This window comes from Scophthalmus maximus, chromosome 20, assembly GCF_022379125.1.
Source record: "Scophthalmus maximus strain ysfricsl-2021 chromosome 20, ASM2237912v1, whole genome shotgun sequence".
Taxonomy (NCBI): domain Eukaryota; kingdom Metazoa; phylum Chordata; class Actinopteri; order Pleuronectiformes; family Scophthalmidae; genus Scophthalmus; species Scophthalmus maximus.
The window spans coordinates 819,210-840,000 of NC_061534.1; the positions used below are offsets into that span (position 1 = coordinate 819,210).

General features: G+C 45.4%; 3 protein-coding genes across 5 annotated transcripts in view; 1 reads left to right on the forward strand and 2 right to left on the reverse strand.

The window, feature by feature from the left end:
- Window positions 1–3,604: 3,604 nt before the first annotated feature.
- Window positions 3,605–16,178, reverse strand: pam (peptidylglycine alpha-amidating monooxygenase). 3 transcript variants are annotated; one of them, XM_035607851.2, is made up of 27 exons: window positions 16,085–16,178; window positions 14,880–15,040; window positions 14,685–14,805; window positions 14,440–14,560; window positions 14,078–14,135; window positions 13,817–13,904; window positions 13,519–13,610; window positions 13,215–13,298; window positions 12,836–12,884; window positions 12,580–12,647; window positions 12,353–12,433; window positions 12,179–12,255; window positions 11,886–11,989; window positions 11,568–11,755; window positions 11,320–11,379; window positions 9,371–9,646; window positions 7,784–7,910; window positions 7,537–7,653; window positions 7,260–7,332; window positions 6,959–7,169; window positions 6,658–6,861; window positions 6,178–6,293; window positions 5,953–6,049; window positions 5,800–5,850; window positions 5,399–5,671; window positions 5,236–5,295; window positions 3,605–4,652 (listed from the first exon to the last, which is right to left on the reverse strand). In XM_035607851.2, exons 3-27 carry the CDS (start codon window positions 14,774–14,776, stop codon window positions 4,456–4,458), a joined length of 2,964 nt encoding a protein of 987 aa, XP_035463744.2. In that variant the 5' UTR covers window positions 14,777–14,805; window positions 14,880–15,040; window positions 16,085–16,178; the 3' UTR covers window positions 3,605–4,455. The 3 variants fall into 3 exon arrangements, with proteins under 3 accessions (XP_035463744.2, XP_035463743.2, XP_035463745.2); XM_035607850.2 differs by having other exon boundaries at window positions 14,685–14,808; XM_035607852.2 differs by lacking the exon at window positions 9,371–9,646 and having other exon boundaries at window positions 14,685–14,808.
- Window positions 16,179–16,320: 142 nt separating this feature from the next.
- pomk (protein O-mannose kinase) lies at window positions 16,321–18,743 on the forward strand. Its single transcript, XM_035607854.2, has 3 exons — window positions 16,321–16,492; window positions 17,417–17,692; window positions 17,782–18,743. Exons 2-3 carry the CDS (start codon window positions 17,429–17,431, stop codon window positions 18,550–18,552), a joined length of 1,035 nt encoding a protein of 344 aa, XP_035463747.1. The 5' UTR covers window positions 16,321–16,492; window positions 17,417–17,428; the 3' UTR covers window positions 18,553–18,743.
- Window positions 18,744–18,749: 6 nt separating this feature from the next.
- Window positions 18,750–20,791, reverse strand: part of LOC118284800 (thyrotropin receptor-like) — a 5,172-nt gene continuing 3,130 nt past the window's right edge. The window contains exons 10-11 of the mRNA XM_035607853.2: window positions 19,521–20,589; window positions 18,750–19,440 (exon numbers count right to left, since the gene is read on the reverse strand). Of these exons, the coding sequence (XP_035463746.2) occupies window positions 19,300–19,440; window positions 19,521–20,589 (1,210 nt within the window). The 3' untranslated portion in view covers window positions 18,750–19,299. The remainder of the gene's footprint in view (window positions 19,441–19,520; window positions 20,590–20,791) is intronic.

Genomic DNA, 20,791 nt, shown 5'->3' on the forward strand with positions numbered 1-20,791 from the left:
CGTGAAGGAACGTGAGGGAACGTGAAGGAACGTGAAGGAACATGAGGGAACGTGAAGGAACGTGAGGGAACGTGAAGGAACATGAGGGAACATGAGGGAACGTGAAGGAACGTGAAGGAACATGAGGGAACGTGAAGGAACATGAGGGAACGTGAGGGAACGTGAAGGAACATGAGGGAACGTGAAGGAACGTGAGGGAACGTGAAGGAACGTGAAGGAACGTGAGGGAACGTGAAGGAACGTGAGGGAACATGAGGGAACGTGAAGGAACATGAGGGAACATGAGGGAACGTGAAGGAACGTGAGGGAACGTGAGGGAACGTGAAGGAACGTTCTGGGATTTCCTTCATAATGTGGGAAATAATAATACATCCACTTAGACGACTGATGTTGAATTCTCACTCTCATACGTCACGATCACGTTTAAATCTCCACATTCATAAACAGCCACAACATCCACAGAACAGCGTGGGCCTCATGATGAGCAGCCGACTCACCGTTCAGTGTCGGGTCCTGATGGTTTCTCTGTCGAACCTCCGTCAGGTGTGAACGAGGCCGACCGGCAGACGGTCAGTGTGTGAGCGTTTGCTACGCATCGTCTCAGACGACTCCACTTCTTATCGTGTCTATTCTCAACGCAAAGCCGCTTATTGGGTTTAATCCCGTGAGCCGCAGGTGATGTGGCCGTGAGGCTCGTGTTTATTCGGTGGCCGTGATGATGACGACTGAGACAGAAAAGATGCTGCAGCTCAGGGTTCGAAAAGGTCCCGGCACCTTTAAATGGTAAAAAGGCTGCACACTTGTATAATCAAGCTTATAGAGGAATCGAACCCCCGGAGTTCAATTCCCTGACGAATCACTGCAGCTCGACTGTTCACCTGAGTGACAGCAGATGTAAGTGTGTAGTCAAACCAAATGTCTCGTGTCCACAACTGACAAACAAAAGAACATTTAAAAATGTTTCATCATCATTATCTTTATCATGAAGGATTTGCTGCAGCCAATATCAGTTGGATCTTTGTTGGCACTAGTTGGAGACTTGGTGCCATGTTTTGTCTCATCAGTTTGACAACTTCACTCACTAGTCAAAACTTTTCCACGAGTTGCGGCGCAGAGAAGTGGCCGTGAACTAGATTAGTTTCCAGTCGACGTCAATGCTGTTGTGTTTTGCACTTCAGGGCCACCGTACACACGTGGGTGTGGGGGAGTAGACTGAACTCCTTGAAGCCAATGCTGAAGTGTGTGAAGCCTGTATTCTGTGAACTGACCAGCAGAGGGCGACTATGAGAACGTGACTCTACTTCTCACTTGATTCATAACGTCAGTAAAACATTTTCCCGAGGAGTTTATGGTTCGATGTCTAATTTCAAGTCTTATTCAATAACAGGACGATGTTAATTTTGTACATTATGGTCCATTTACAGTCAAATGGATATAGACAGTGTGATTGACAGGAAGTACCGTCCAATGGGTGCAGGTTGCAGGTGTTGCTCTGAAGTCAGGCTTCAACAAATATGGTCACTTCTGGTTTCAAAAGACAAGATGGCGACGGACAAAAGGCCAAACTGGAAGCTTCAAAACGTCAAAACGTCCCAAGAAGCAGATTGTCGCAACAATAACCACGAGTTGTCGATGCTTTGCAGACACTTTATTACACAAATAACATAGTTACTGAAAATAGTACTCTTGCAGCAAAAACCAGTGTGTTACAATAAATATCAGTATATAGCCCACGTTCGACTGCAACATCAGGAATGCAACATTTCTATGGCATGCTTGTTCAGCAGAACATTCATTCAAACGTCACGGCAGACGGACTCTAAAGAAGTGGAATGAAAAGACTGAGCGAAGGAAAGGAAACCTGAGAATACGGAGCGGACGTGAAGAAGCTTCTCAACATCTTTTTCTAAACGAGGCGTTTTGGTGAATGAGCTCGAATCTGCGGATTACAATCGTTACATTGTGACTCTGATGAGACGACCTCTGACCTCTGACCTGCCATATTCTCAGTTTCACATTCATTTAACTCACAAGTGAATAATAAAAAAATAAATATATAAAGTGATTCATTAATAATTTTATATAATGTCAAGTAGAATCTCAAGCAGTGCACCGAGTTGAGCGTGAACTGAGGATGTTCGAATTTAATGGAAATGATTGAGATTTTTTTAAATTTACTGTGTAAAGCTAGTGTGTAATATTTAGAAGAACTTATTCACAAAAATTGAATATATTGTCCATAACTCTATGTTCATATATGTTAAATATAGTTCCATGAGGTGGACCGACCTCCGTGTGAGTCTCCATGTTTCTACGTCGTGTTAAATACGGTTGTTGAACTAAACGCTCCAGAACACGTCGCGTTGACAATGAATTTTCAGACGCTGACGGAAACAGGAAATTGAATCAGCGTTGTGCCGCCATAAAGTGTCCCCTGTCGGTCGCCCGGTTGGTTGCGGTTTGACACTTTACCACCAGATGGCGCCAAAGAGGTTACAAAAATTACACACTGGGGCTTTAAAGGTTTGGTTGAAATTTCAATATTACATTTTTTAAAAACGAGTAAATGATTAATAGTAGCGAAAAACATGTCTTCAGTTCACGCTGATCCTCGAAACGTTTCGTCGTCTGAAGTCGGTTTGATGTTGTAACAAATACAGAGCTTGAGACTTGGCGGTAAAATGTCACACACACACACACTCACGCACAGACACACACTCAAATGGAAGAGGATTGGTTTCGCTCGACGAGCAGCAGCTGTTTCGATAGTTGGCAGGTGAAGAAAAAAAGGCAAAAATACAGACTTTTAAAAAAGGCACAAAAATGACGAGTTAAAAGTTTCTGAAGTGAAACGTGGACCAGAGAGACGACGCTGCTGCGTGAGGCGCTTCACCACGTGGAAGAGATGTACAGAAGCTACGCTGCGTTCACTGAACAGCTGCTCACACTTTACAATCACCAGTAAAATTGATCCTGTTTAATGGAATAATTCATAATTCATGTTCAGACGTCGTTGTTCTGACTCAACAGCACTTTGTGTGTTTTCTCTCTCTGGGCTCTGGTTTGACGGAGCGACGACCAGCACGAGCAGCTCCACCTGCGGGAACCAGGACATCGCTGCTCCGACGGCCCTGAGCCAATCACAGTGAAGCAGGACGACGACAGAGCTCAACACGAAGACGAGAGAATCGTTGTTGTCGTCTGGACGGAGCAGAAGATCTGCAGCCCTCGTTCGTTCGTACTCATTGACAGATTCCCAGATCTGGACAAAGAGCCGGATCTGGGAATTTTATTTTAATAACTTTCTTAAACATTTGAAGTTTTTTTTCTTTTCAACATTTTAAGTAATTTCAGAGAATAATTCATGGATCTAGATGAAAACTATCAGACACATTAACTGACTGATTCTATGATGAGAAAGATTAAGGGTTGTTGATGTTGAGATCGACTGACATTTTAGTTTTCAGTGACGATAGAAGCAAATAATAAACTATAAAAAACTAGAATCAAGAAAAAAAAGACATAGAATAGTCACTTAATAAAATTCCTCTGCTTATTTACAGTATATATTTAAGTCTAAAGTTAAATATCAAAAATTATATCCAGTGGTTATTTTTCTATTCTTGGTTTATTTACACCTCACTTCTGTCTGTTGCTTTCAACCAAACTGACCTGCAGGTGACAGCGATACTTCTCCTATCACATCAAGAACTTTATTCAAGGTTCTGAAGATCTGACGAATCTTCCTCTTCCACACGAATGCGCTTGACACCAGAAAACCCGGAGTTAACCGACGCAGCTGCAGGTTCTCAGGACGGTTAACGTCAGACTCAGTGAAGCTCCGATAATGAAAACACATCCTGCTGTTCGTGCTGCCAGTGCTGGTCATAGCGTCGCCATGGAAACAGAGACCCAAAGGTTTTTAAACAGGTCGACTAAAATGAATTCCCTCATCTTGAAAAAAAAGTAATTCAGTGACGTTTGGTGGTTCAAATAAAAAATCCAGCTGAGATTCATTTTTTACCCATTTCCACTACCTAACTCTTTTTAGAAGAATTTAATTTGATGCTCTTTTGCAGAAAATCCCTGAAACGAAATGAGGGAAACTGTAGGAAAAAATGATCTTGTCTGTGTTTTGACGTTTTAAGGCTGAATCTGATAACCCGACGTGTCAGACGTGTGGAATCTTCTCTCATCGTTTGACTTTGTGCAAGTTTGATTTGGGGGGAAACGCGTGTTCGTAGTGACGTGTGTGAAATCGCATCAGGACCACAGATAAATTAAATTAATATTAAATTAAAAAATGGTCTAAATTATGGCAAAAAAATATTTGAATGTACAGTATATATTTAAACTTATAAACAATGAGATTGGCAGCTAACACAACAGTTACACGTGATGAAGAACGAACACCTTGGCAACGTAAGCGAGAGGCCGGCGGCGGCAGCAGGACGTCTAGGAGGACGAGGACGAGGACGCCTGGGGCGGCGGCGGCGGCAGGGCGGAGTACTCCTCGTTCTCCGAGTCGCTGCTGTCCTCGTCGTTACGCTCCCGGTCGCTGCCCTCGGTGCTCAGCTGGTCAAAGCCCTGGCGACTGTAACCTTTGTGGGACACAAAGAAGTTCCCCAGGTTCAGACTTCCCACCGCTTTACCTGAAACACCAGAGGAGAGAGAGGAGAGAGGGTCACGTGTCACCAACGAGAGGAAATCTGCATAGTTTCTTTTCTATTCAGCATTTAATGCTTTTATTGTGAAAAGTCTGAAAGAATCTGGTCCATTTCTGATCATATGGACGAAGTGCTCCCTCTGCTGGATCAACATTCACTTCTCAGTAGTAGCATAAAGGAAGTTTTAGCATGGATTTATGTTTTAGCAACGTTTTAAGTTTTAGCATACTTCATGTGTTAGTAAAGTTTAAGTGTTAGCATACTTTGAGTACTGGTATCGTTTAAGTATTAACATAGTTTAAGTGTTAGTATAGTAGTTTAAATATTAGCATACTTTATGTGTTAGCATAGTTTTAGATGCATTGGCTCAGTGTTGTGTAGAAAAACAATATTTTTTCTGGAGTTATTATTAGTGTATCACATATGACACATGAGATTGCTTTTAGCAATGAAAAGTGCTCTATAAATGAAATGTATTATTATTATTATGATGCTAATTTCAGTTCATTTACAGTGAGAGAATCAGTCAGAAACACAAACAGGTGAAAGAAAAGAAAAAATGACTGACCTCTTATTTTTCCTAAGATCCCTCCCACCGAGCTGGTTTCACTCTTCACCTCACACCCGTCTGAAAATATATATATATATATATGTTTTGTGGTCATTATGAACAGGAGGAACAAGAACTCTGTCATGTGAGTGGTGTTCGAGGCCTCTCATACTGTACGTACTGTTTCTCCTCCAGCAGATGAAGACGCTGATGGAGATGACGAGCACCAGAGGGACGAGCAGCAGAGTGGTGATGACAGCTGGGAGGACACCGCCTCCTCTGATTGGCTTCGCCGCACTCTTCTTCTTCTTCTCCTCCTCCTCCTCCTGCACCTTCTCCTCTTCCTCTCTCTGTGGTTGAGGCTGTTGAGCCACGTTTTGCTTCTCTTGATTGGCTGCCGTCTTTGACGCGTTGTGTTTGGGCCTCAGCTTGGTTTGGACCCACGTCTCCACTTCTACACGGAGAGAAAAGACCTGGTATCATGTACGTCTCTGCTCTGAGGTCTTCCTGTGTGTTAATGTCACTGGTGTGACTTTGTTTTGTTTGTGGTGACGCTTCATCAGGTCAAACCCTCAAACTCACCTTCAAGCTCCTGAACCTCGATTCCAGCTTTCTTGACGGAGCGATGAGACTCTGGAAATGTAAGATTAAAGGGGGGGGGGGGGGTCCTGTTACAATGGATTATGATGCATGAGAACATTTCATGGTTTGACTCTTGAGGAACGTTCATCTTACTCTCGCTGGTGAACTTGAAGACAGATTTGCTGCCTGCGTCGCCGACAAAGACGCTGCCGTCTCTGGTTTCAACGATGTCATGAGGCATTTTAAACTCCTGCAAAGGTCAAAGAAAAACAAAATGATTCACCGACATCCTGACAGACAGAACGTGTTAACTTCAGACTTCAGAGAATCCAGTGTGTGTGTGTGTGTGTGTGTGTGTGTGTGTGTGTGTGTGTTTACCTCTGTCTTTGGGCTGAACGTATCCAAAATATCCTTGGTCGAATAATTTATTACAAAACCTCTGAGTGGAGCCGAGCCATACGGAGATTCTCCATTTACTGCAAAGATCAAGCCATCTACACACACGCGCGCAAATAAAATATAAAAGGTATAAAAATATATATTTATCAAAGACATTCATGGCAATTGAGTCAAAGTATGTTTCCTATCTTTTGCCTTCGATTTTAACATTTTGAAAGGTGATATATAAACATTTATTATTATTGTTATTTTCTCAGTCTTTATAAAACTCCTCCTGACCCCTGAAGCCAAAAACACGACAAGTAAGCTGAAATTAATGTGTTAAACTACTGCAGTTTCCCTTTAACTTTTTTTATTAGGGCTGAAATAATGCCAGAGTTCCTCAACAGGAAAATGAAAACATATTTAAATAGTTCGATAACCACATTTCGTCGGGATGAGTCCCTTCAGTCGACTCACCTCCAGCCGGGCTGTAGTTGATGGCGAACACTTCTCCTCCGAACTCGTCTTTCTTTATCTCCTTGACGAACTCTCCCGTTTCAGCGATGAAGCACTGGATGCGCCCGTTCTCCCGGTCGGCCACACAGACCTCCTGTCGGTCGGGGAGGAACACCAGGCTGTGTGGCACCCGGAACGGCAAACGCCTCCTCCTGTCGGACGAACCTTCAACCCATAGTGACGAGACATGAGGCAGCTGAGAGTGAGTCGGGTACGTTCTGCGGTACGTCAGTTTGCGCGTGGGGTCAGATTCCTTCCTTACCTGCGCCCCACTCGGACAGGTACGTGCCCTCGGCGGAGAACTTCAGTATTCTGGCATTGCAGTAGCCGTCGGACACAAAGACGTTGCCAGTGGCAGCGTCGATGGCGACGTCGGTGGGCTTGCAGAAGTGGTTGCTGTCGCTTCCCGGTGTGAACGCCTCTCCCAGTGCCAGCAGCGTTGTGTCTGCGCCGTCACCGCTCACTTTCAACACCTGACAGACGGACGGGAGGAGACAAGGCGTCATTGGTGCCGTTACATCATGTGCTCGAGTTTTAAACGTCAGTGAAAAGTTAAGTCTCACCTGATGAAGAGCCACGTCAGTGACCCAGTAGTTATTCTCTTTGTCTGTAGTTATTCCATGAGGCATAAAAAACCTGCAAAATCACAGACAGATCACATGACTGATACAGGATGAACAACAGTGATGAAGATGAGCTGGTTCGATTTTTTTCCTCCGCCAGAAGGTTCGTCAGCTCTCTCACCTCTGAAGTGATTAAACTTCTACAATGTGTAACTTCCAGGTTTCCCCCGAGTCCAGGGACAAAACAATACTCACAAGGAAAAGTAGAGTAACTTACATGTTTCTGCCCGAAGCCTTCAGGATGTTGCCTTTCGCTGGGTCCACGACCAAAATGGTGGACTGCTGGATCGGACCCAGGGAGCGCTGCTGGTATCTGTCCTGGTTGTTGAAGGAGCTGAAGAACAAGATAGATTGTATTTGTAAATGCACAGCAAGAGAACGGGTGATTTTTCTTATTCAGACATAACAGCTTCAAGATTTTATTGAACAGAAAAAAGGATGTAACGTGAGTGAGAGCGACTCACTTGGCCCCCCAGTGGTGATCCCCTCTGTGGAAGATGACCAAGTTAGAATCTGAGTCGAGGGCGAGTCCCGACACCTGACCCAGCTGGAGAGAACTCTGCGGCCACGCCGACACCTGCTCCAAATGGTCTACACAACACACACACACACACACACACACACACACACACACACACACACACACACACACACACACACACACACACACACACACACACACACACACACACACACACACACACACACACACACACACACACACACACACACACACACACACTTTTAATGATCTTACATGCAGAATCAGTATCTTTGACCCATGAGAATAGTCATTAATCTCATTGGGAATAGTCTCCCAATAAATTTATTTTTTAAAAAGCAGATGATCCGACGTTCAGGCAAGTTTCCAGGAATCCAGTGTTTCAGCTAACAACAAATACAGGAGGGTCAACTAATGAACATTGCAACAACTAACACCAGGAAATGACGAACAACTGTATAATAATAATAATAATTGGCTGCATCAAAACCCAGTGAGGAAGATGAAGCAGATGATCCAGGTCATTGGTTTTGTACAGACGACGTCTTGCTCGTAGAATAATGACAGGTCGTCTGTTCTACTGCTTACAAGCTGTCTTGTAAACTCTTCAGAGAAGAAGAAAAAAGAGCTGGATTCCAGTTCACCAGTCAGTGGATGATTCACTGGAGTGTGAGGAAGTGGTTTCCTGTAGATGACGCCCAGATGTTGGTTGCAAAGTTTCTCTGTCTCTATGTTTTCCAGCCTGGTCGAACAGGGCTTTTCAAAACTTTTCCCAAAACTTCTTAGGCCTGACGAAGCTCCAAACCAGGACCTTTTGTGGGAACACGTGTCCTCACAAAAAACATCTTCATCCAGGCTTGTCGCAGCAGGTCGGCAATTTCAGGTTTGTTTTTTTGGTCCATCTCCTCAAAGCTTTAACCACAGTCTTAGCAAATTCTCATTTCAGTCAGAAAAAGGATCAGACAGTAGTTCGGGCAAGAGCTGGACCAGTTCACTTGCTCCTAAATTATCGGCATCTAGTGGAATACGTGTTTACATCCACAATGCACCATGCGTGATGCTGCTGTTGTGTCCAAGGACTGTTCTCCGCCCATGAAGACGTGCTAGCTGTATTTCTGATTACGACAGCTAGTATGTAAACAATTCAGGAAGAAAATGAATCGGCCACAATATTAATACTGGCGACATTCAGAATGTGTAAATATCAATCTGGTCTGTTTGTAATAAAAACCTCCTTTAAACAATCAAGCCCACTGCACTGACGCCAGAGCAAACATCAGCTGTTTCCATGGGGAAGATGAATGAGTTATCAGACAATGAGACTGGCAAGGGTTGAGTAACACGTCCATGAATGGCAGCGATGAAAAGGACAAGGAGAGAGGAGACAGAAATGAGGAGGAAACAAAGGAGAAGAAAAAGAAACATGGATTTGCATGCAAAAATTAAGGTGGTGTCCAAAAAAGATGTGCAATATATTTTGCAATATTGGACGACGCAAAGAAAAACGGGGGGATGTGTTTCAGGACCAGTGACAACATCCAGGACCCACCTTGTCCGTCAGCCACCAGCTGGCTCCTCGGGGGCTTGGCCGTGGCCTCGAGCTGATGGAACCTGTGGACTCGGTCCCGAACCAGAACCGGGTCCTCCCTGGTGTGGAAGGCCAGTGCGGCACTGGGAGAGCCCAGGTCTTTGTTTTGCATTAAGCTATCAATCTGAGCAACCAGCTCGGCATGGGCTCTCTGCATCTCACCGGGGTTGAACTTATGAACATGAACTATGTCCTGACTCTGGCCTAGCAGCTTGGACATGAGAGAAAAGAGGTCACCTGCACAGACAGACAGAGGAGTACAGAAAAGAGTGGAAATAAAAGAGAAGGAAAAGCAGAAAAAGTCTTGCTACACAAGGCAAATGCAGTGGTGCTGTTAGGACGGCGGCTGAAGTCATTAGTTGGGACAGGGATGTCGAAAAGATGAACCACAAAGTGTAGTTATTGTTGTGTTGTGGTAGAAACTACCAAGCAAAAACTAGTTGTTGGCACTTAAGAGCTAAAGTGTTCAGCATGTTCTTCCCCTCCTCCTCCAGCCACAGATGGATCATAGTGCGTGGTTGCATTGAGCATGGCAGGACGCCACACTTAAAAGTTTGTCCAAGAGAAACTTGACTGTCCACAACACAGTTGGTAAATGTCGACAATGAAACGGGATAGTTCTACCATAAACCCTAGCTGGGTGACTGGGGTCAAAAGAGCTTCCGGGATTGGTTAGCACATATCGCAGCGTCGTCCCTGTACAGAGGAATCTGTAGGCTACGCCCCAGGCCTGCAGACTCAGTGAGCCTAGAGAACATCAGCATTCAAGAAATTCCAAGTATTCCAGGATGTCATTCTGTAGAAGCACATAGTCAATCTGACCCTGTAGAACTTTGGAGATTGGCGCCTGACCAGGATACTGGGAACCCGAGTGTTTTCATGCCCATTGGTCAAGATCTGCCAGAGACATTACAGGTTGTTTAAGGGGGGTTTATGGGTAGGTGCCCCATGTTTAGGTTCTCTCCCCTTGGATCGCCGAAAGGCAGGCCTTGGAAGGACCTGTAGGATGTATCCTTGTTGAACAAGGGAGCTCCAAGTTCTTGAGAGGCTCTGAGTGTGAGCTGATGGATGAAGTGTGCTAGTGTGTCTAGGTTTAGTCCAACATGGGTATATCCTAGGTCTTGGAAAGGTCGTCAGTAATCGTTCACAGCAAAGTCACTGGGTTGTCCCGTAAAAACCACGAGCCAGGCTCAACTCTTCAAGGGTTAGCTCCAATTATGGAGTTATCACACTGCTCAGCCTGTGTTCTCTTCAGGTAGTCAAAAACGTTCCAGTTGGTGTTGGCCTCCAACAGGTTGTTCCTCGTCAAGGTTGGCTAAGGCGGGTTTATGGGTAGGCACCCCATGTTTAGGTCCTCTTCCCTTTGATCGCCAAAAGGCAAGCCATGGAAGGACCTTGAGGATGTGTCCTTGATGAACAAGGGATCTCCATGTTCTTGACAGGCTCCCCAAAGTTTCCAGTTTGGGGAATCTCAGAATTTGCTTCTCTGCTCTTTGCAGATGATTTGGCTGTGTTCACTTCATCGGACCGAGACTTTCAGCATGCACAGAGGCGGTTTGTGGCCGGGTTTGAAGTGTCTATGGCCAATGTTTTCTGACAAAAAAATGGTGAACTGCTCCCTACAGGTATATTTCATCAGGTTTTGATTATACTGAATATAAGCCTAAACTTTTGACACTGTTTGATACATATGTGAATGCTTCACATCTGCAAACAAGACAAATATCTTTGTAAATCTAGCCCTCGATGTTGACATAACGTGACAACAGAGGCTTGACATGTAACAGAACATGTAAGAATGACATTGAAATGTTTTTTTTACAGGGAAAGAATAAAAATTTGTTCAAAGTCCAGGAGGGTGACTTCTGAATAACCTACTGTAGTTGTAAGCTAATTTTCCTTGAACTCACCCGGATCCAGATCCTGCTCTGCTGTGTTTTGATCCAACGCTGATCTGCCATCTTGATGATCTTTGGGGAAGGTGTGGGGGGGGGGGGGGGTTGTGGGTTAGTTAGGTTCTTGTTGAAAAGTGTTAATTATGTAAACTGGATTACACAAGACGAGGGGATAATACATGGAGAAAGTGAGAAGCGTTTTTCAATGTTTATGTTGTACAGAACAGAAAAGGAAAACTTGGTAATGTCTGATGCCTTTGTACCTGTTGAATGTCCCATGTGCATCATGGAGTGACCTGGAGCGACAGCGATGGGAACATTGGCCTCAGCTGGAATACGTTGAAACAGCTCCTCGGAGCCCGTCTCCATGCAGTTCATGTAGGGTATCGCATGTTTACTGTCCATGTAGTACATTATGTAGAAGTTGCACATCTCATCGTCGGAGGTGCCACTGCACACAAACAAACGGACAGGGGTGAAAATAGAATCTCCGTGTCGGAGATGATTTAAGGTAAAGGTCATCTACAGTAAGTTGAAACCATGGATTAGGTACAACAGGGTTCTTTACCACAAGAACTCACCCGATGTAGGTTTTGGAGGTTCTGCCCTCACCGGTAAACACACATCTGGCAGCAAGAGTGTCGCCGTACTTCACATCCATCTCTTGGTTAGCGGGATAGAAAGCCTGGGGAGAAAAAAAACAACCAATATGGATTTTTAGGAGTAGAAGAAATATTGGACGATATATATATATATTAATATGTCAATGATTCTTTAGATGTTGTTACCAAATCTTTATGACAAAGAAATGTAATTGAGTCTTGATATTTTAGCATTTGACCAATTGGCTGCCTTCTGATGTGAAAAAACGTACCTGCGGTAGCTGAGGCGACTGTCGTCCAATCAGGCTCCACTTCCCTCCTCGAATCCTGTAGCCGCTGACCACTTTACCTGCGACACAAACATTCAGACGATACTGAAACTGAAACCGACAGTGACGAAAAAAACCCAACTCTGAGACAAAGGGAATTCTTCTGCTGCGACTCACCCAGGTGGTGTGTGTGTGTCCGGAAGGCAAACGGGTAGATAGGATACGAAGTGTAGTCACAGGCCACGTCGCCATTTGTAACTAACAAAGAAAAACAGAAGGATGTTGAAGGGTATTTCTGAGATCACTGTACGACCAACAATGTTTGAATGTGCAGACATACAGTACCTCACCCTGACCCTGTTAAATTTAAATGAAGGACACATAATACATAAACAAAAACAAACCTCTTTTTCCTGGAAGGATGACAGTATCCACAGACATGAGCAGGTATATGCCAGCGATGAATGGCTGCCTGTGAGACAGGCACAGAGAGCCACAGTTAGACTTTTCCCCCTGACGTTTGCTTCCTGTTCCTGTTCCTCTACATGAACATTCTGTCTGGTTCTAAACACCGAGCTTCTCTTTATTCCCACATTTACAAACCGTCACACTTTCACTCCAATAAGATCTTTTTAATTTCAGCATGAAGTGAAAACTTACGGCCTGGACGTCATCCTCAAGGTGACTCCTGAGCAATCTCTGTGATGGTCTGCAGAACAAACACATTACATTAAACAGGACAGTATAATTTATATAAATATGACGCTAGCTTTAGCCCCAGTTAGCAAACCACTTTGTGGCTTTCCCATCGCCATTCCTGTCTGACGTTTTTAAGGTCAACACTTCATGTTTACGTGTGTGTGTTTGTTCAGAGCAGGTTTGTCAGACAAAGTGGAAGGAAGAACAGGTGAATATTTGCAGGTTGTGTTTATTTGCATTGAACAAGTGAGTATTAGTAGTATATATACAGTACAGTAGTATTTGGAATAACTGAATTTGAATTAAAACGACTCTGTGAAACTTTAAAGTTTGGACTCACCCCTGAAAGCACCGACATCTCCATAATGGATCTGCAGCACGAAGTTGGACATTCTTGAACTTTTTCCAACTTTAAAACCGACGTCTGACGAGACGACAGAGAAGAAGAGCAGATGTCAGAGAAATCACACTGAGATGTGAGCGGAAAAAGATAGAGACAAGATTTATCTTAAATAAAACAAAACATACTCGACAATGTGAGCACCACAAAAAAAAACCTCAGAGACATTGTTACACACAAGCAGAGGTCAGAATGAATATATACGACTTCTGGTATTTGTGATTTTTCTCTGTAAGAGACAAACCTTTGGGCAGTTTGGTGGGAGGAGCGTTCCGAGCCCAGGCGTACATGATGGAGGCTTCGTCCTCACACGTGCCCTGAACGCTGCCACAGTCCCTGGACAGAGAAGTGACGCAATCAATAACAAACACCTGGCTCCATTACAGACATTTGTGTTTGGATCCAGGGAAACAATATCTCACAGATATTTCAGTAAGTATTGAATTGATCCGTTGTCCTACTGAGGGAACCAGAACAAATTGTAACCACCGACACAAGTAATAAAGTGGTGAACTGATGATAATTCTGAACCTGAATCTCACCAGTAGCTCTTGGAGGAGACGGGCGTTTGGCAGCCGAACAGAAGCATGTGATGGACCGTGTCCATGCTGGCGTGAGGGATGAAGTCCACTGAGGAGGAAACAGCATTGTGGTTTAAATATTGAATAGTTAATGAGCTGCTCCGACCATTTCTTTCCTTATGAGTCTTGGAAGTTGCAGAAGATGCTTTTAGAATAATTCTTCACACAATATGTTTGTCTGTTTAGCTAAAAAATATTTTTAAAGATATAAGATGTGCTCACCGATATATGCGTCCCGATTCGTTGGCACAGGAAACGACATGCACAGGTAAGTGTCTGACTGAAATGTGAAAGAAAACAAAGATGATTAAAAACTCTAAAATGTTGAACATGTGTGTTGTTGTGAGTGACTTAACTGCGGCTGCAGAAATAAAAAGATCCCCTGTTTTCTTTGGTCCAAATGTAGAGAAGGTTCTTGGAATTTTATAGTTTAAAGTTTCTGTAGAATAAATTTATCGCAATGTCGAAGAATGTCTTGCTTTTCTTTCAGCGTATGGATTCCCATATCCTCAATATCTGATGAACTTGTCTTTGTCCACTCTGGAGGTCACATGGTATAGATCCACCTCTCGGAGAAGACTCACCCCGGCCGGGACGACACCAGGCATCCGGACGTCCACAGAGAAGTTGTGAGGGTTCGTTATCGCCTGCTGCCTGGTCCTGGACGCACAGTCGCTGGGATCCGACGCAACACTTTCCTGAGACCTGAGGGAGAAAACACAGGAACAGTGTAACAAGACCTCTATACCAACAACACGGAACAAGTTCAGTTTCCTGATTCTCGCAAACCGACTTTGAACCCTTTGTAGCATGTAGAGCACCCTCTCACCTTTTGGACCAGTACCGCGGGTTCTGTATTTCCAGGCTGTGGCTGTGACAGAGGACGGCGAGCACCACGACGCAGAGCACAGCGACTCTCATCCTCACAGTGTTCACAGTGTGTCTCGCTACTGCTGCAAATGTAAAACAGTGGCTGTCAGCAGTGTGACACAGTAAAGATAGAGGGGAGATAAAGTGAACACACCTGCTCTATACTTCCTCTGCTGGGCGGAGGAGTCGGGGTTCTGAGGCAGGTGAAGGTAGGGTCCCAGCTGCACCTCACTCCTTTAACATGGCGGACTGGTCCTTTACCCCTCGGTTCCTCCAGTAGGTGAGATGGTCCCGGAGTCTGTCTGGAGCAACTGCCTGAAAAAAAACCTTCCTGTGTCAACGGTGAACTGACTAACAGACATGGAACCTGACAGCAAGCGGCTCAGGCAACGCAAAGGTGCAGCAGCTCTACTCCGAGCGATGAGATTACAAACAAATTCGATGCAAAAGCCGGTGTCGACCCGAAGAAGCGAGTCATTGGCTTCACTCGCTCCAGTTGACATATTTTTTTTAACTCGAGCGAAATGAGTCAGTTAGCGTTATTAACACAGAAATGTAAATTTATATTAATATTCTGACTATATGGACACAACAACCACAGTTTGTGTCAAATCCAGAAAATATCTGATAAACAATTAGCAATCGATCACATCTGTCAAAATCAAAACCACACTTTACCTTGGACGCTGGAGGATTATTGTTATGAATAATAAGAATGACACAGGAACAATGTGAGGCGGTGACTCATCGCTGATAACAGGAGGGAGGGGAGGGGGCGGGGCTGCTCTGACGTCACGGTCCCCTGAGGGAGCGATGGATGAAACTATGGAAACAGGCTCATCCCACTCATCGTGGATCTCAGCACGTACAGCACGACACCAGGTTCACACACTGTTCACATACTGCATCGTGGTACCGACACGGGTTGCTTAGCAACAGCTGGACCACACACTGGTATCGAGTGTGTCAATAAAACTGCAGTTAAACACAGACTGTGTTTATTGAGGCGTCGCTTGTTTCCCTCCCCTCGGACTCTGGAGCGGAGGGTCGGCAGATGTCTGACGTCTGACGCCGAACAGGAAGCGACCACAGCGGAACGTAGCCTCTTTAACTGGTGCTGAGCTCACTTGGCCACGACGCACGATGTAAACATGAGCAGAGCAGCGCTAACTGCGGGGACACGGTGACGAAAAAACAGCAGCTGTGGAAACTACGATGCTAACGTTAGCCTCGCGTTCTAACAGGTTAAAACACGGCGTCACGTCGGAGCTGCGGGCGGTTTGTGTATAAACCGAAACTCACGATACGTTTATAAGAAGGTAAACGGGAGAGAAGAGTTGTATAAAGATGAACCGTCACCTGTTGACCGCCGCAGCTGCACGTCTGCTCCTGTCAGGCTGGTACCTGATGTGATGATGATAATCTGTGACGTCGCTCGGATTGAGCAACAAACACACTTCCGCCTTTTCACAGTAAAAGCCCCAATTTTTTACCATCCGCCTACTTCCGGTTGTTTCTTTTAAAATTACGAACATCAATTGAGAAATCTGGAGCTGTGCTCTGTTGAGTGTATTTCATCGAATGGGGAGAAAGAACAATAACACTGAGCGAACTTCCGTTCAGTTCCGAAAAGAACCAGCTTTTATTCTGTAAACGTGACCGGAAGTTGTTTTGTTGATCCGGCTACATGCTAGCTGGACTCATGCTAGCCCTGGGCAGGTAGTCGTCGTGGACAAGAGTCCGCAGGCTCGTCAACCATGTGAACAGGTGAGTTGGTAAAAGTCTCTGATCGACGTCCAGTCTGATTCTTTTCCTGCGTCGATGTTAGACGTGAACTTCCGCCTCGTGTGGGCGCACGCAGCTAAACACTAATGTTTACTAAAAGAAAAGTGATGTTTGAAAACGAATAATTCTCTCGACGTGGTTCTTCGGTGACGGTCACTGATGGGGTGTTACAGTGAACGACTGTGTGGAGTTATTCATTTGACTTCATTTCTTTATGTCCTTATTTAAGTCAAACTCTTTGATGATGATATGTAGAGACCGACCGATATAGATGTTTGCAGACTGCTGCCGATACCAATATTATGGAGTAAAAGACACATTCTGACACCGATGTATTAATATAAATCCCTGCACCTTCATGTTACCATGTTCTTATGTACATTACTGGTAACAAATTGCACAAATTTGCACAAACATTATGTACAATTTCATTATACTTACTTGTATAGTTATTTGTGTTTCTTATTTTAAAAAAGTTGTGAGTCTGATACCTGTTGTCACAACATTGGAATTTCAAGTACAGGCAGAGATTACAAAGATGTCCTCATCAAACAATTGAGGCTTGATATCTTACAGTTTAACCATTAACATGATTAGAAATAAAAATCATACAAAATACAAACAATATATAAAAAATATTTGTCTGTCACAGGCTCATATATGCAGATTATTAATCGGCCAACTGATAAATCGGTGGAACTGTAGTTGCATCAAATGTGGAACAGTGAGTATTGGGTGTAACTGAGGGTGGAGCCTGACAGGGCTTATGACCTACACTGCAGCCAGACACCAGGGGGCGATCCAGATGTTATGCGTCACTTTTGAGAGTTGGTGTTGTGTTACTCCTCAATGTTCTCAGCTGTACCTTGTTTACATTAACTCTCACACCGTTGCGTCCCGTGTCAGGTCCAGAGCATCATGGGTCGGAGCAGGTCGATGTCCCTCGGTGTTCCGGCGGTGGTCTTGTGCCTCGCCGCCTTGCTTTTCAGCAATGCCCTGATCTACCTGTATCTGGACTCGCTGTATCACACAGGTGAGCAGCTGCCGTCCTCTCAAGGAGGCTGTTCGCCTCAACACTTCAAGATGGTGACCATGAAGAACTGCACCCCTTGGCTCCAGTGTTCACAGATCAGAGCAGAAGTGCGCAAGCTGAAACTTGTCGGCCAGGGAGCCGTTAAGAAGGTAGACGGTCTTTTCCACTGAGCGTTGACTTAGTATGTTGTTAACATCAAGCATCAATCATCAAGCCATCAACCTTTCTTTTCCCTCAGGTCTACCTGTCCGAGTGGAGGGCTCAGAAGGTGGCCCTGTCCAAACTATCCTCTCCAGATTACCTGGAGGATTTTCTCCACGGACTGTCCATGTTGCAGGCCCTGCAGGGCCACCAGGTGGTGCAGTTGGTTGGGTTTTGCCTTGAAGACCACACCCTGGTCACAGAACACCACCCGCTGGGGTCACTGCTCAACTTGGACAGTGTTCTCGCACAAGAGCAGCACCAGCGACACAACACGTGGCAGACGCGGCTGAGGCTGGCCACGGACTACGTGTCCGTCCTCCACTACCTACATGACAGCCCGGCCGGGCGGCGGGTCATGTGTGACTCCAACAGCCTGGAGAAGACGCTCTCCCAGTTCCTGCTGACGAGTGACTTTCACCTGGTTGTAAACGACCTGGACGCGCTGCCCGAGGTCGACCCATCCCGAGGCTCGTCTGTGAAATGTGGCCACCGAGAGCTCACCGGTGACTTCGTGGCCCCCGAGCAGCTGTGGCCGTACGCAAACGACGGGAGGCCATTTGAGGACGACCTCATGCCCGGGTACGACGAGAAGACGGACATCTGGAAGATACCGGACGTGACGTGGTTCCTGATGGGTCGCGTTCCCGGAGGGGATTTAGTCCACTTCCATCTCTTTCAGATCCACGAGGAGTGTAAGAAAGAAGACCCCAAACTCCGGCCCTCGGCTCTGGATGTTTTGAAAGTGTACAGATCGGTCTACAGCAGCATGGTACGAGAAGGTGCTGGACTCAGAGACATGCTGTAGAACAATGACTCACTGGAAATCAGATGCCGTCCTGTGATGGACTCACATCAGCTCGTCGCCCATCGATGAGAGACTTTTGACCTTTAAGTACTTGTATGTACACTTGTCTTCGCTGGTAAAGATCATCAACCTACAGGCAAACTACTGTTTTACAGTTTGTCGCAGTTTGAATAAAAAACGGTTTCGTGTTACTTGAATAAATCGGTTTTATTTTTATATATGAACAATTTAGAATGTGTTAAGGTTTTAAGACATGAGGCATTATTGTCCTTTCAAGTGTACAATGTAATTTAGATTGGTAGCTCTCGGAGACCCCAGCAGCAATATAAAAACAAGACAAGGAAGTATATACAAAACTAAAATAAAAATATATCCATGAAATACTTGTTTTCATACAAGACCACTGAAATAAGAAAGAACAGAGACGGTGTTAACGTCATCATGAACTTAAATCCGTTGTCAGATGAACCTGCTGGGGGCTCGGGGACGATACATGAGCAGTGTACAGTTTTTCTGTTTCATGCATATGAAAATATGAGCCTACAACTGAAGGCCTAGAAAGTGGATGATGACACAGGGGCTTTTCAAAAACTAAGCACACGACACATCACAAAGTTTTCATGACATGAAGTCCATAAAATGTTCAGAAAGTTGGGTCCGGACATCTTCCGGAGTTTTTCTTTCACATATGACGAATGCATCATCCGTCTGTATATGTGGAGATTGATTCCAACAGTCTCGCTTCACCTAGTAGAGGTGCGCTTGCCACTGGCAAAGCCCCACCCGGTTCAGCAGCATCAGGATGTCTCGGTGAAAGGCTTTTGTCAGGATGACGTATAGAAACGGATGCGCACAAGAGTTGAGAGGATAGAAAAGCACCAGCAGCACCTGTGGAGGAAAACATATATCAAACATCTTTATTTTATGGTAAACACACACACAGATAAATCTGGATTAAAATGTCTCACCTTGGAGTCTGTGACCGTCATCAGTGGCTGGTGGAACGCTGCAGACAAACCATAGAAGCAAATGGGAGCCAGGCACAGGAAGCTGGTGAAGATGAGAACAGCCATGCGTTTGGCCATGCTGGTGTCACACCTGCTGGACTGGTGCTGCGGGTTGTGCACCATGCAGTAGATGTGCAGGTAACACAAGCAGACCACCATGAAAGCTGTGATGTTGCCCATCAGGACGGAGACCACGTACACCTGAGCAGCAGCCGTCTCCGTGTCCATGGGCAAGCAGATGCTCACCTTCTGGTAACTGCTCACGCCGACCAGCGGCAGCAGCGCAAGGACCAGGCACAGCAACCAGCCAGCGAGCATCAGCGCGGCCGCGTGGCGTAGCCTCATCTTCCTGTCTGGCCTCATGGCGTAGGAGATGGCGTGCCAGCGCTGAAGGCTGATCAAAGTTAACGTGTACACGGACAGCTCACTGGCAAACACCGATAACGTCCCTGCAAGATTGCAGCCACTTCCTGTTTGCCAGGCGATAGCATAGAGGTAATAATGAGAGTGTGTGTAGAGGTCAACAGATGCAATGAGCAGAAGGTACAACCCCATACAGAAGTCTGCAAACGCCAGCTGACCCAGGAGGAAACGGGTGACCGACAGCTTCTGACGGCTGGTGAGCAGGATGGACATCACCAGCAGGTTGGCTGAGATGGCCAAAAGACTGACCAGCCAGACCAACACCCGGAGGAAGCCTCGACTCATCACGTCCTCACAGGGGTTCAGGGCGTCAGGTAGTGGTGTGCACAAAGCTCCGTGAATCTCTGCGGGGAGTTCGTTACACAGGCCAAAGTCAAAACCGTAGCTGAGACGCTGCGTGGGTAACTCCACGTAGAACAGACCCTCGGTCTCTGACGGCTCGGTGGGTCGCGTGGGAGTGTCGTAGTAGCGACTGAGTGCTGTCGGGCCGCCGGCCAGATGTTGGTAGATCTTGTGTCCCAGATACTTCTGAGAGAGAGCTGCAGAAGATTCCTGGAACTTTCCCAAAGCGGCGCGGGTCAGGTTGCAGATAACTGCTTCAGCGTGTCTTCAACACAGATGATGATGAGGATCATTAATCAGAGAATGAATCACAGCACTGCACATGAATATTACAAAGTTCTTCCACATCCCAGAGTCTTAGAATACATTCGTAATACATGTTACAAGATGAAGGGCTCATTAATGAAACATAGTTAGTAAAGTGACTATGAGAAACTAATGAATGTTTGAAAAAAAAATCATTTCAA

Coding starts and splice junctions, on each gene's coding strand:
- pomk (XM_035607854.2), top strand. CDS start 17,429: ATGGGTCGGAGCAGGTCGATGTCCCTCGGTGTTCCGGCGGTGGTCTTG. Junction 17,693..17,781: donor GCCAGGGAGCCGTTAAGAAG/GTAGACGGTCTT, acceptor CTTTTCCCTCAG/GTCTACCTGTCCGAGTGGAG.
- pam (XM_035607851.2), bottom strand. CDS start 14,776: ATGAGAGTCGCTGTGCTCTGCGTCGTGGTGCTCGCCGTCCTCTGTCAC. Junction 13,299..13,518: donor TCCCACCAAACTGCCCAAAG/GTTTGTCTCTTA, acceptor TCGTCTCGTCAG/ACGTCGGTTTTAAAGTTGGA. Junction 6,294..6,657: donor CAACTACAGCCCGGCTGGAG/GTGAGTCGACTG, acceptor GCGTGTGTGTAG/ATGGCTTGATCTTTGCAGTA.